This window comes from Colletes gigas, unplaced genomic scaffold (genome assembly GCF_013123115.1).
Source record: "Colletes gigas isolate AHSC1104 unplaced genomic scaffold, ASM1312311v1 Colletes_gigas_Sc00023, whole genome shotgun sequence".
NCBI classification, from domain to species: domain Eukaryota; kingdom Metazoa; phylum Arthropoda; class Insecta; order Hymenoptera; family Colletidae; genus Colletes; species Colletes gigas.
This window is the reverse complement of record NW_025106652.1, coordinates 840,314-855,301: the sequence shown is the minus strand read 5'-3', so window position 1 is coordinate 855,301 and position 14,988 is coordinate 840,314. Positions and strand designations below refer to the sequence as shown.

The window sequence follows — 14,988 nt, the reverse complement described above, 5'->3', positions numbered from 1 at the left end:
CTTAAGACGGTCGCCAAAGTTGCCCCGTTCAAAGCTTCGGCAGCCAATCAAGGAGCTTTTGTTCTGGAATTCAATTACGATCGATGCTTCCGGCGTTGACCTTTTCGAGGAATAATAACGCGCCAAGGTGGAACTAATTAAAATCCTTACGACTCGACGTTCGAAGGTGTTGGTCGTTACTCTTATTCCCAGATAATTTATACAGCTCGATAACAGCTCCTCCTTAAAAGACAGATGTCTCCAGTTTAATTCCCCCCCATTTTATTAAAAATTTCCAAGTCCTAATACGCTCGTTTTCTGTAATAATTCGAAGAATTATTAATTTCCTGATTTCCTGCCTGTTTACCTATCTCCTTTTGGCTTTATTTGGCAGAAATAAATAGATTCAAACCGGATTAAACTACGCTCGATAGATCCTTCGGTGTAGTGAACAGAGAGAAACTGATTCCAACCGGTTTATATTAGAAGCAAGTTTGTTTAAACTCGTTCAAACTCCATCGAATAGCATGCAAGTGGTTCAAACTGGTTGAGAGTGGAAGTAAGTTAGTTTCATTCGTATCAAACACGCGTGAAACTGATTGCAACCGGTTTATATTAGTACTAAGTTTGTTTAACTTCGTTCAAACCGGTTTGTACCGATCGAGAGTGGAAGTAAGTTTGTTTAAATTCGTTCCACTCGTATCGAACACGCGCCAAATTGGTTTAAACCGGTCCAAACTGGAATCAAGCTTGCACAAATCTTTCCAAATTCCATCGAGCAGCGTGAAATGGTTCAAACCAACTTGAATCGGTGGAAGTAAGTCTGTTTAAATTCGTTTCACTCGTATCGAACACGCGTGAAATTGATTTCAATCAATCCAAACTGGAATTAAACTGGCACAAATCTTTCCAAACTCTATCGAGCGGCGTGAAACATGTTAAAACCGTTAGAGTTCGAGCGGGTACCGAAAAAAACGTGAAAGAGCATAATCAGTCGAACGAAACTCGATACCAGGGCTGTTAATTCAATCTCTGCGAATATCATTTATTTCGCGGCGACGTTCTATTGAAAATTGACGGAAGGGGGGGAAGAGGATTGGGAACGACGCGTTCATAGTATTCCAGCGGAGGTCGCCTTATCAACGGGGCCATTTATTGATTCAGTTCTTTGGGTGTATTCTTAAATTCCACTCGAATCCGTCGAAAATAACTGTGAAGCCTCTGTATAATACGACGTACCGTCGAATGTATAAGGACACGTCGGTGAAAAGCGACGCAATCGGATCGGATGGCCCGAAACCGGAGCAGCCTCGGTTAAATTTATTTCAATCAAACCCGAGGTCGGACGAAATTATCGCCGCTCCCGTAATTGACGCCAACAGGAGGGTGCTGGCGTTTTGTAAAAATATAGCTTCGACTGCGCTGACCAGTTCGAAAGAAGATGGCCGTAGGTAATCGTGACGTCAACGATGGACTTTTATTTCGCGAGCACCGTGACGCTCACTTTTTATCGACCTTTCGCACGACGAGACAGACTTTGGCCAAACGCAATCAAATTACGTTTCCTTACGTGGAAAAACGTGGAATAAAATATAAACTACTGTGAAAAAAATGGAGCTCTGGAAACTTACACAGGAACAAAAGCTACTTGTAAGAGTTAAAAATCGTAATTAGAGATAGAGTTAGGATTGAATTAGCATTGTACCTTATGGATGGAGCTTGCAATTTATTTATATTATCAGAAATAGCAAGCTTCAATTTTAGCAACAATTTTCCCCATCGAGATGGTCCGCTGTTTATTTTTAAAAGCCGGAGCGACGAGTTGAAAAGTTAAACAACGATTTGGAATAGATCGACGTATTTATTCGCCAAACATGGCTGAAACTTGCCAGGGGTACCATTGAATCATTCACCTTGAATTAAGACCGCTTCAGGATCCGGAGGGAAATGCAATTCAGTTTACAACTTTCGAGAATAAGTTGGTTCCGTGTTTAATTCGCGGTCGACGCGAAATGGATTAATTTTACACATCGCGCGCGGCATATTGTTTAACTTTCGCGTCGAGTTCGGTAATGTGTGTGAACACGTGGATGTTCAGCGTTCGCGTTTAAACGGGGAAACGTTTCGCCGTGGAATTAATCTCGCTCGGTGTCTCTTTTCTCTGCTCGAAAACGATTGAAAATTTGGAAAATCCATCGAAAACGCTCGATGCTCGAAATCATCGACGTCGAACCCAACTTCCTGCATCGAACTCTTTCCTATCGTTTCTGTAGAAGCAGTAGACATTAATATGATTAACTTTTATTAAATAAAAAATAAAACATAGATGTTGTCATTTACCAGGTCAAATGGAAAGAATTTTTTGAAAAGGAAAAACTTTTGAATAAAATAACTTTAGACATTAAAACGATAGACATTTGAAGAAGTATATGATGCAATGGAAATAAATGTTCATTCATTCTCTTATAGAAAACCACGGTAAAATTTTATTAGAAATTACAAATGGGTCATTTTGATCAGTTCGGTAGTTCCAGTGTTAAAATCCTTAATAATTCCGGAATCGAATCTCGATAAACTTGGAGACAAGGTTGTTTCCGTGGAAAAGAAAGGAAAATCATTGGAGATTAGGAAAGTTTGTTAAGAATGTCCGTGACGCCGAAGAATTGGATCCAAAAGCATTGTTCAAGCTGTCCAGCCGCGAAGGATGGTCAAAACCCAGTCGGATTTATCAAATCCCATCCCTTCTTTCAGCAAAGAAGAAGCATCGCGTTTTCAATTGACCGCATTCCGGCGGGGTTAAATAAATTCTTTCCCCGACGTTTCGTAAATGATCGCGCCGCCAAGTTTTAAGCCGCATCTGAAAAAGTTGGATTACTCGCGACCACCCCCGCGATACCCGCCCCCTTCCAACACTTCACAAAGGAGGAAGTTGGCGAACATCCTTCCGTGGAACTTGATGCGGGAGAACGTTAAAGTTGAAAGTGCGATTTTTCCCAGGGAAGCCCAAACGAAGGGGAAACATCGTTATTTATCGCTCGCAGCTTCTTCATCTGTTCTTAAACTTGGACAGAGTCTTGGATCAGACAATATTCGACGATAATTACTAGACTACGGATGTTTATGTCGATAAAATACGTCAAATATGTATGAAGAATATGCCAAAATATACGGGAATATGGAAAATATATTTAAAATATGTTCGAATAATTTTGTTACTTAATAATTTAAATTATTATACAATATGTCACGAGTATTTTTTCGATATTGTCGAGAGTTAGTTGATGACATTTATCGTTTAAAGTAAATTTATAAGCTGTGATTGGGGCATATTTGAATTTGCTGAAGTAGCATGCTTTGATTGTTTTGGGTTCTTCAACAATCTGATAAAATTCGTTTCCGTAGAATCTATCTGCCAAGAATACTTCAGAATTACTGATTAGTACTATTCGTAGCATTTAGAAATTGTTACCATTAATGATTCACTATGGGTAAACACGAGATGGATGTTGGATGAGCTATGTTGTCATTTCTGCCATGAGCATCGTATACAAACATTGAATTAGTAGACTGAAATTGATGTTCGGAAGCCCATGTAAGCATTCAGTTTATGAAAATAAATGCAATAAACGTATATGACATATGTAGTGTGTTTCGAGATATATTTTTATAAAAAGTATGCAAAACATATGCCATCTGCAAAATAAAAACTATATTTTCAAGGACTTCTAGCGATGAAACAAACTTCTATTTACGTTTCACTGTTTTATCCATTTCCTCGAAACATACGAATTTGCATAAACATCCACAGTATAATAATTACTCTATACCATCGCGAATAATATTCTGAGGCTCGAGAAACATTTTCATTTTATATACCAGACCGACCCAAATTTTCCATGGGACATTTTGGTTTCCTGTCGTCGAACAAAAAACGTACGATGGTCGTTTGAAACGCGAAACGGTGGCAAACACCATTGTACTGGAACAATTTCTGTCCCTCTTCGTTCCTGTTCCTCGATAATTGGCGGGAGACTTGGTGTCTCGGCTTTTAATTGAATCCGGTCGTCGTAACAAAGCCACAGGCGGGCTGCTCCAATTTATCTGATCGTCAACCGCCCCTGGACCCTCGAATCGTGCATTTCTTTTTTCCCTCCACCCGTTCTCCTCTGCGTTTGAAAAATAATTGGGAGCGTGAATAAACTCCCGGCCGTTTCGCCGATTCATTAAGGAGTGAATCGTCCGGCCGGTGCTGTCCGATTGTGCAAAGGAATTAATGGAAACGAGATCCTGGACGGTCGGTGGAGAGGAGGGAGGGGGGCTCGGTTAGCGCTTCCACCGAGGGCTGAAAGCTTCTTTTCACCCTCGTGCTCGCCTTTGGATCCTTTCATGCCGGCGAAAAACACGCGAGATTCATTATCGACCAAGGTTGATCGCGTTTCATGATTTTTCGCCGGGCGAACGAATGAGGGCCATTCATTCCACATCAAAACGTGGATGGAAAGGAAGGATACACAGCACGGAGGGTGCTAGATCGTCGAGAATGTTACGGACGGTACGTCGGGGAAAGCATCGGTTGAAAGGAAACGCCGCGAAAAAGATGTTACTTAGCCCCGGATGCCGAGTGTCCCGGTTATACGCGATTAAATGTTGCATTCAGAGAGGGTTGTCCTTGAAGAAGAAAAGGGACCAAAACGGGGTTAATTCCTGCGGAATTGCACCTTTTTGCGGTGGATTCAACGTTTCCCTCGGTCCATGACCAAATAAAACAACCGTCGCCGGATGAAAACTCGAGGACCATGAAGTCGGATGAATTTTATTCCCCCCCCGAATAACGAATTAAAATTTTAGACTTCATTTCCCGGTTCGTGGGTTCTTTCAAAGCGAGGAATTTTTACGAAGTATACACTTTTAATCGTTTGTCAAAATATTGGCGATGCCCGATGTATGGCTGAGTTGTTTCACTTGATGGTTATTTTGAAAAAATTTAAATCCTTACTGACTCGGACATCAGAGCTCTTATTTAAAGGAAACATCAAATTTACTATAATCGAATTACTCAAATTTATATTTTACATGAATTATTTACAGTAAGTGGTATAGCTCAACCATGCGTCAAACATCGCCAATATTATTAAATGAGAACCAATAATTCATAATTAGCGTTGAAACAGACAGTGAGAAAATTTGTTTAGGATCGACGTGATGCAAAAAAAAACGCAAAATGGCGAATTTAGAGAAATCTCAAGTGTCGTGGGCCCGGTTTTATTGGCCCAAAATATATAAATCCGGATGGTAATGGTGTTTTAAGAGGACGCCGGGCATCGTGGGGTATTTTCAATCGCTGGGCAATTTCTGGGTCGGACGGAAAAATATGTACCATGTTAATAGAGTATTCCTTGGAAAATTGCCAAGTTAATTAAGAGACATCGTTCGATACACGTTTATTAAGCCAACGTAACGAAATTCCGACCGACTATCGAGTTCCGTTGGGCATTATCGATCGTCATATCATTACGCTCGCCCCTGGGCTTCCCTCTGGACGATCCTCGACCCCACCTCTCCATCTCGTTGCCTTTGTAATTTTAAGGATCGTTAAAATTAACGACGTTTACTGAACACGGAAGGCTGTCATAATGGCAGTAGCGCGTTCACAGTTTCCTCTTTTCGCGAGAAAAGCTTTTTCCTTCTCACGGCTGGAAATTTAAGCGTACCAAACCTACGATCGCATCCTCGTTTTTCACCCACCTTGTGGGGACTATTGTTTCCCTGACTGGTTTCTCTACTCTGGACAGGTTTTTTCAACGATTTCTAACGTTATTAGCGACGGGACCAAACACAACGTTTCAATTTCGTCATTCGAAGCCCCTAAATTCGGTCAAATTCGATCGACGATGAACGATTAACGATTCTCCAATTGGATAATATTCTCAAATAATCGATATTGTATTTTAGAGTCTCCATTTTCACCTGGACCACGCTCTCGGGATTCAATCAAGTTTCCTTCGATATTTTCATTTCTTATTATTTTATTCATTAATTATCTATCTGCTTACACAATAATGAGGCTGCTGATTGATCATCAAGTCATAAATTAAAATTAACACATTTTTACATTTATGAGGTATTCGTAAAACAAATTCTCTTTCGTGCCCACTTCTTCTTCTTCTTCTTCTTTGTGTTTTTTACGCCGCGTCGACTGCGAGGTCATTGGCGGCGGATGCGTGCTTGCGCGCTATATTTGATTATACATATTTGTTTCTTTGAGAAATTTTAGAGTGTCACTTATGTGGGCCTGAGCTGTAAGGGCTGTGTCCGGTTTTATCCCATATTTCTGTCTTTGGGGTTCGGTTCTTCTGCACTGGTATAGGATGTGGTCTACTGTGAGGGTTTCAGTGGATAAAAATTTGAACAAAATTAAATACTATACGTTTGAAAAATTACATTAAATCGTACGTCAAGAGGTTAATCAATAGTCCGACGTCTCGTGATTATTTTTTAATCATAATCATTACGCTTAAATTTATTTTGTTAACTCATATCGTGCTTCGTATCAATTCTATTATAAAGAAATGTATCGAGTATAGAAAATAAACTTCGAACGAGTACAACGCCCAGAAAAATTACTTAATTACGACGATTCCGTTCTCGGAGGCGGGAAACAATGGTCGGTCGAAGTATACAGCAAACATCGTGCGTTTTCATCGGGTTTCATTAGATTTGGCGCATTGAAACGCTGCCTTTGGAATTCGCTGCGAACTTTCCGGACAAGCCGATATATTCGTGTTCGTGTTTCGCGTTCGTAAATGAACCCCGAATTGGGATATTTGTAGCGCGCGGTGAGAGTGACGACTTCTCGCCTAATGAACACAGAACCGCATTTCCAGAAATTTCACGGGTTATAGCTGGTCGAGGAATTACGAGGAACGAAACTAACGATGTCATATGCTCGCTCCTCGATATTCTCGGAATCGATTCTTGGCAGACTAAAATCTGAAAACCCAGTTTCGAATGAATCGCCGATCGAAGAATCGCCCGGAGAGAAACGAGATCTTGTTACTTGTTCCAACGAAAAAACAGAGTTCACGGGGCCCAAGGTTAGGGACGGACGCTGAGTCGATTTCCGTGTCTTGCTGGACGGAAGTTCTAAGTAGAACGATAATTGCCCTGGGTCCTGAAAACCCGGTAAGTGGACAGCACGATCCGGTTTCGAGGAGAACGAAACTTAACGGTGTCGTTCGTCGGCAAAAACTGAATCCGGAGTAACGAGTGTTCGCCCAGAGGAAGACAAACGGGATCAAGGAGACGCGAGAGTGGTGCTAAACCTAAGCCCAGCCCCGAGGAATGAGTTTTCTCTATAGCGTCGACGTAGTTGGCATCGGGTAACGGGTGGCTGGGCCTCGTTCTTTTTAATTAAGAGTTCCGGGAAGCAACAATATGGCCGCCCAAGGGACCAAAAACGACGCACGCTGGGCCAAAACACCGGATCCCTTCGAACAGAAAGCTTCAAAATTTGAGTTTATGATTTATAAACACGAGAAAAAGAAATTAACATCATTTTCAAGCGATCGTTTCAAAGTATTTTTAAATCAGTCATTTTAGGATCTATGTCGATGAGAAAATATTATTTACAAATTATTTACATCCAACAAAGAACTTGGATGTGCCCTCAACGAAAACGCAACGATATTATTGTTTTAAAACGATTATACAGGGAGTTCGGCCACCTCTGGGGAAAATAAGACGAAAATCAAGAATAATAATTTGTTGATCAAGGCTTCATTGAAAAGTTATTAATGTTCACACCATCTCGAATATTTTTTCTCAAAAATGCGTAGGATTTCGGGGGTATGTCTATTCACCAAAAATGATTGTAACTGACCCCTGTAACAGAAAATAATTTTTTTAGAGCGATTTAAAATTTTTTTTCGCCGAAAAATTTAGACACCACCCCCTGCCGATTTTTCTTAAAAATTCGTTTTTTATTTTTGATAAATTTGTTACACGCTGTACGGATATGTTGTCTAATACTGTTTTCTAGGTATTCATGAGCACTACTTCAGAAAAAAATTTCATTGAAATATATTCACTATTGTAGGAGTTATGGTCGTTTGAAAATTGGATCATTTTTATGGGATTTTTCTCATTTCGCGGGGTCAAGGAACAACTTTTCGATTATTTTTGGCATTTCTACATATTCTTCAGCAAAATACGCGTTGTTTGCCGTTTCAAACATTAAAATCCTCCAATCCATTCAGGAGTTATGATGTTTTAAAGATACGCCAGACATTTCGGGGAGACATTTCTGGCCTGCAATTATATTTTCGGTAATGAATTTTTTTCTCGAAACTGCGTAGGATTTCGGGGTATGTCTATTCACTAAAAGTTATTGTAATTGACTCCTGCAATCAAAAATAATTTTTTCAGAATGATTTGAAATTTTTTAATTTCTTCGAAAAATTTTCCGGTCGATATGGCAGTCATATTGGGCCACGAAAGTCCATAAGGTCTAAGATCTTCTCGTATACCTCATCTGTGGTGAGAACAACTAGAATCTTCCATTAAAATTTTTCCAGGGTTGGCCGAACACCCTGTATAGGATAAAATACATAAGCAAAGAGTGTAAAAAAAACTATGTTTACTTGGAGTATTTACTATTTATTTCGTGAGACAGTGTGCTTGAGTTAGTAGTAAGTTATCGGAGAAAAGTCAAAGGGTTAATTAAACGAATAGTTTGGCATAGACAACTTTTATACGAATAACAGTACATCTTGTTTCAATATTTTGTTAATGGAACCAATGTAACGTATTATTGTTTCGATTCGAATAATAAATTTCTTCGTTTGTTTTCATGTTTTGCGTCACGGTTGTCATTCCGTGTATTTCAAGTGACGGGGATAGCACTCGAACGATTGTCAGAACCGGAGAACAAGCGACACGCGATAGTTAGGCGAATACGGGGCGAGCCCCTGTCGTACCGAGTCAGGAATTGCCGACAGCTATTATTCATTCACCTAGTGACCTTCTGCGCGCGATTATTACGGATTTCTGTGACCAATCAAAATTATCTAGATCGGGAGAAGGGGACTTTTATTTCCTGACGGAGCTCAATTTTCCAGACACGGTTCGCCGAGTTTTCACAATGTTCGTCAGCGAATACGAAGAAACCCCGTCACGCCATTTCACAATCAACCATCAACGTAAGCGTTAACGTACTGGAAGAAGTAATTGGCGACCGCTTAATCGTGTCATTATTTATGAGCAAAAGATTAATCGGTGGACGGGTACGGCAACGTTTTAAGAAACGAATTGTTAACGCCGGATGGTCGGGGAGATTCCTGGCTGATTTTACCACACTTTTCGCTCGATACAGTCCCCCTACCAAAATCAACTTAAAATTGTTATTTTTTTATGTATTTAGATGCATGAAAAGATCGTTAATCTAACTTCAAAGTGTTGTCATTTTTGTAATCATTGATTTTTTGTTCTGGTACTAGCTATGGTCAAATTCATACTAATTAAGATTCTATCACGGTTGTTGAATCATAGAATGGCTGGGGAATCATGGACACTGTGAAGCGACTGTGTTTGACAGTATACAGTGCCACCAGTTTTAACTTTTTTACGCCAAAAAAATTTTGAAATGTCACAGAAATATGTACAAATAAACCCTGTAAATTTGACTGCAAAAGTAGAATAATTAGTTTCGACGTGGCGTTAAAGAGAAAATTGAGTTTGTCACAGTTTTTTTACATTTTTCCTTCAAAGATCCACCATATGATAATAATTATTTTCAAGAATCCGTACGTGCAGCCGAAGCTGTTGTCTTATAATTTAAGAAAATTGCACGATTTCTTGTTTCACAATTTGCAGTGAAAAATTACTCATCCACTCGTTTCTAACGTTAAGCCTCTCACGCTGGTTCCAATTATGCCCATAATAATTCATATTTTCATACGAACTTTTTACAAGAAATAGTTAAAGAAACGTACTTTCGAAAACGCTAAACACTTATCAGAAAAATTCTCACAGTTACGCCCAAAAAATTCGTGAAAATTGCCTTATTTTTCAGCCGTCACAGCGGTTTCAACCCTTAAAAAAATTTAAAAAAAACACAGTTCACACCACGAAGAACCTCTTAACTTTGGATTATGAGTGGTGGGATAGGTCGGGGATTTCAAAGGAATTTGTCGCGGGGAGGGGGAGTAAAAGCAGAAGCGCGGAGATTAACAGGCTCGAAACGGAAAAGGAGTTTGCTAGGCGTGACGGAAGAAGGAAGGCCCGAAGATGGGGTAGGACGGGTCGCACGTCAAGGGGGTTGCTTTAACCGCCTAGCGAAACCGTTATTAAGATTACGGCCGGCGCGCATGAGTAATGACATCCTCCTTTGCTTCCACCGCCGCGCCCTGATAAATTACCTCCTTCGCTAATTACTCGAGGCCTCGGGATTCCGCTTACGCGCGTTTCACGTTCCAGTTATTCGACAGCTGCGCGTGAAACGGGCCGAGATCGGCCCACGAAAGTGAAACAACCCCGTTTCTGAGGGCGTCGAGGGACGCTAGAAACAGCAGATCGCGTACTACTTTGTGCAGGATACACCACCTCCTCGATTATCCCCAAAATGATGAAAATAATTCCATTTACGGAAACAAGGTTGACCTTCGACCTCTACGTACCCTGTCGGGAAAATTTAATTACGTAGGACTATTCAGACTTCGAAACTGTGCAACTTTTATACGAAATGTTTTTCTAATATCGTCCATAGTTTTCCAGATATTTTAACCCCTCAACAATAACGTGTCTGTAGCGCTGATTTGCTGCGGGTTAGGAATTCGTGGGAAATCTCGTAGGAGGCGCAGGAAAGGAAAGGAGGGGGCGCGTTTCGTCCGGGCCTGCTAGTGGACTCATCAGTAAGGCTTTCTAGCAGGCCCTGCCTTAGACGACTGGGATATTGGGAAGTCGTTCGAGAAATGTATATGTATAGCAACCGAGGGGTCGGTCGAGCGCTTGTGAGAGCGCGACCCCTCTGGCGGCGAGCGTGGGACGCGACGCCACATGTCTGACACAATTCTTAATGTCAAGTTTCACAATCATGAGTTTTATACATTAAAATCAAGAAATCTATTCTTTTTCGTGGCCATTACTTGTACGAATAAATTTAAACAAAATTAAATAGTACACGTTTGAAAAATTTCATTAAATCGTACGTCAAGGGGTTAATAATATCATACTTGTCACAAACTACTATATTACGAAATATTTTTCAAGCTAACGATTTTTCGCCATAAATGTAGGGAAATATTATAACGATATTAAAAATGACCATTTTCAAATTTTGTAAACGATATTTAAATTGCAAAGATTAAAAAATGTCAAGGTACTCCGGAACTTCGTATTAAAATTTCCCTATTTATTAAAGGCATCTCGTAAGAAAAATTGAACTCCAGTTTTAATCATTTTTCTTTCGAATATTAATAATGACCACCTTCGAACGACGAGAATTACAGTAAGCCCTCGAAAGATCGCGAAAAGTGGAACGAGGGGTTAGGAAAAGCGATTAATGCGAGAAATTTGGGCCAACTCCGGATTAAAACATTTTGAAAATTGTACGGAGTTAGGGTCTGTCCGTAATATTTATTCTAGGTTCAATCCTCAACTCCCGAGGTTGGATATTTCTTGGTTCGCGGGTCTCGTAACGTTCCACTCGTACGCTACATAAATTGTGGAACTCTAATGTCCTCTCGAGTTAAAGAGGCGATGAAAGTTCAAGAGCTCTCATGAGCGGCCCGTATATACTCACTTTTATAACTTCGCTGCGAGAATATATATCGAGAAATTTCGTGATAAACTCGAAGGAGGGCTAAAGAAGCTACATTGGAACCGAGATGTCCCGCAAAAAGGTTTAACCGTTGAAGAACAAGGAAATTACGGTCCTCTTTCTACAAGAAAAATGAAACGATGAAAGTCTAATAATTTTAAGCAATTTTTACGCTCCTATAAAACACACTTCGATGCCAGAAACAGTAAAAAACGAACAGCGAAGACGGTGATAATTATTACTCGTTTCTTTCGGGGTTGTATAATTTTTACATTTTCTGCAAATATGGTACTTTTTCAAATTTGGAGACGATAATATTCATTTAACATCTGTTGCTATATTCTTATTTTGACGTAAGAAAAATAAAACACATACGTTTTTTTTTATTAAGGATTTTCAAACCACGTCCGACCAATGGTTAACCCTTACTACTGGTCCGGGCTGATACATTATCGAGCAATATTACTCGCGGCATAAAATTTCCTCACAAAACGGAGCTCCCGGTCGCCGTGTACGATACTTTCTTTTCCACGACAGTAGTCTCGCGGGACAAAATGCAGCAATAAAGATAGAAGAAGTTTAACAGGAAAATCTTCTGTAATATCTGGCCGACCTTTATTCAAGTATAAAAGGAGCTCTTAGAAGCTCCTCGCCAGTATCGAATCAATTGCTGGGTTTTTTCGACGTACCTTCGACAAAGAAAGAAATCGATAACGGGACAATGGAAAGGAAAAACGAATAAATTTATCGGTTCTCCAATTCTAATTCTAATCGTCAAATTGAATAGTAGATTCGATCGTCTAAGGCTAAAATCTCGTAGAAAATTCAATTTTGGTCGGAGTGTGGACGAGTTAAATACGTTTCCAAGACGGAAGTCACGCGACCCATTGACCCTGTCGGAGTGTTTGCGTTTCGGAAATAAATCGAGGAAACGCGATTGAATAATGTATTCATCGAGGAGTCGATTCCTAGCTGGCACTGATAACGGCTTAAATTGGGGGACGGAAAAGAATCACGAGCCGCGTTATCACTCTCGTTCGTCACGTGACTACTTTTGTGCCGCGTAAAGTCAGGCTACGGTCGCGTTGGTAGGGCTGTAACATAACGGGGCGAACTATCGATCTCGTTTCACGCGACGCGTCCCCGACGCACGACTAATTTCAATCCTTTTTCCGTTAGTTTAATCCTCGACTAGTGGGGCACATTAAGAGTCGTCTTCTACTGAAAACCACCAAAAAATTCGGTTTTTTTCTGTATTTTCTTAAAGAAGTACATGTATAAAAGTATGTCATTGAACTCCTAAAATTAACAAAGTTATACGTATTGCTTATCGAACTATGCTTGTTTGAACGGTCTGACCTTTTCGTTTAAGGGGGGAGACTCATTTAAAATGGTAAAACGAGAAGCAATCTTTTATAATTTTTTTACAGCATAAGGGTTCGATGAAACTTTTCACCACTTTCCATATATATTCTTCAACATTTTAAGATACAAATATTTTTCTTTCGTTATTTTTTATCGACTTTTGGATGAAATAATAAATGTTATTCCTTGTGTCGACGTGAGTACGAGTTACTACCACTAATTTTGACTGTTTCGCATTCTAAAAATTTGTTAATATTATTGAAAGAGTGACAAATGTATATGAAAAACGCCGATGCAAGGAGTTGGCTAGTTTCTTTATAAAGAAAAATAGCAACGAAGACCAAAAGAAAACGTGTTTTACAGTAGAAGACACTTTTAACAGTAACCAGCGTCGTGGGGCATTTTTAAAGGTCCAAGACACGCTAGTAAAAAATAAAAAGTAGCCAACTTGCACAATTGTCTTCGATTCGACTGCTTACCTGTGTGAAAAAGTAGTAATAGACCTTCATGCCGCGATCTGCGAACAGCTGGGCGAAGTGTATCGACGGGCAGATGAAGAAGTAGTCGCCAACTATGTCAGCGATCATCTTCTGATTCAGATAGCCGTCGTTCATCTGCTCCCAGTCCGTGTACTGCAAAAAGAACAATAATTTCCTCGTCAATTTAGGCCTCGAAAATGAAAGAAACGATTCCGTTTCGATTTAAGGGAGTATTACTGTCTAGATAGAACTCAATATTTTTTCGATCTTCTTTGTGATGTTTTTTTTAATTGTAGGTAGGCTGGTTTATACTGACAAGGAACCATCGCGAACGGTCCGGCTTCGATTTTGATGAAACTTTGTACACTTATAAAGCAGCCAAAAATAATCGACACGTATTTTTTTTTAGCTGCGGTAACTCGAGTTTAAGGGGTGAAACCACCCCTTGAAGTTTTGGCTCGAAACGGCTATCTCGAATTGTCAGGGCGAAATAAATGTTGTTCCACAATCGGCCCGAAATGTCCTGTACTCTCTTTCAGTACAATAAATAATGGTGACAGTAATTGTCCATCAGCTGAAATGGTTGGCTGGATGGTGTAACTATGAGTGGTGGATGACACTGATTGAACACCTCCTTCTACGATTTTTATACCTTCTTCAGCCAAAGTGCGCCCTGAATGTAATTCCAAATTAAAACCACTTTGATCGGAATTGTAAACATTGTGTGGTTCATTTCGGGCTATATATGATTTTACTTCATTCACGAATGCGCTGCATTGCAAATGAATATCGTCTTCTCGATTTACCATATTTGTGGTTACAAATCTGGTAATTTTTCTGGACACTAATCTAAACATCTTTTTAAAAGTATATAGCCAAGTATATCCGGCTTTAAATGTTTGTAAATTTTCTATGTCCCTCGCTTGTAAAGCCCATCGCCGTAGATCTACTTCATGCACAATTACTCTTAACTGCCGAGCTTCCATTTTATTAAATGTATACTCTGCAATACGTTTTATCTTTTCCTTTTTTGTGCCACCCTGTTCAATTTGTAAAGCCCATTTACGAAGCATTCTTTCGGATTTCACGTGACGGAATTTGGAACATACGGTGTCTAATTTTAATCGCTTCGACTTCCCGCTGTTCCAGTACGCCACAGCTTTCCTTTTATATTCGAATGGGATGTATTCCTTATTCGAATGACATACAACGTCTTGTTCGTATATGTTTGGAATATTCGGTGTCCTATTTTCCTCCTCTTCATCTACCCACAACCAGTTCAAATCAGCATCCTGATTTTCTTGGTCGATAGGCGTCCCGTCCATTTCAACACACGTTTCATGTTCAACC

At 40.0% G+C, this 14,988-nt stretch overlaps 1 protein-coding gene across 1 annotated transcript in view; it reads right to left on the bottom strand.

The window, feature by feature from the left end:
* Positions 1–14,988, bottom strand: part of LOC122401260 (acetylcholinesterase-like) — a 129,462-nt gene that overhangs the window by 11,115 nt on the left and 103,359 nt on the right. The window contains exon 3 of the mRNA XM_043403289.1: positions 13,639–13,791. Within this exon, the coding sequence (XP_043259224.1) occupies positions 13,639–13,791 (153 nt within the window). The remainder of the gene's footprint in view (positions 1–13,638; positions 13,792–14,988) is intronic.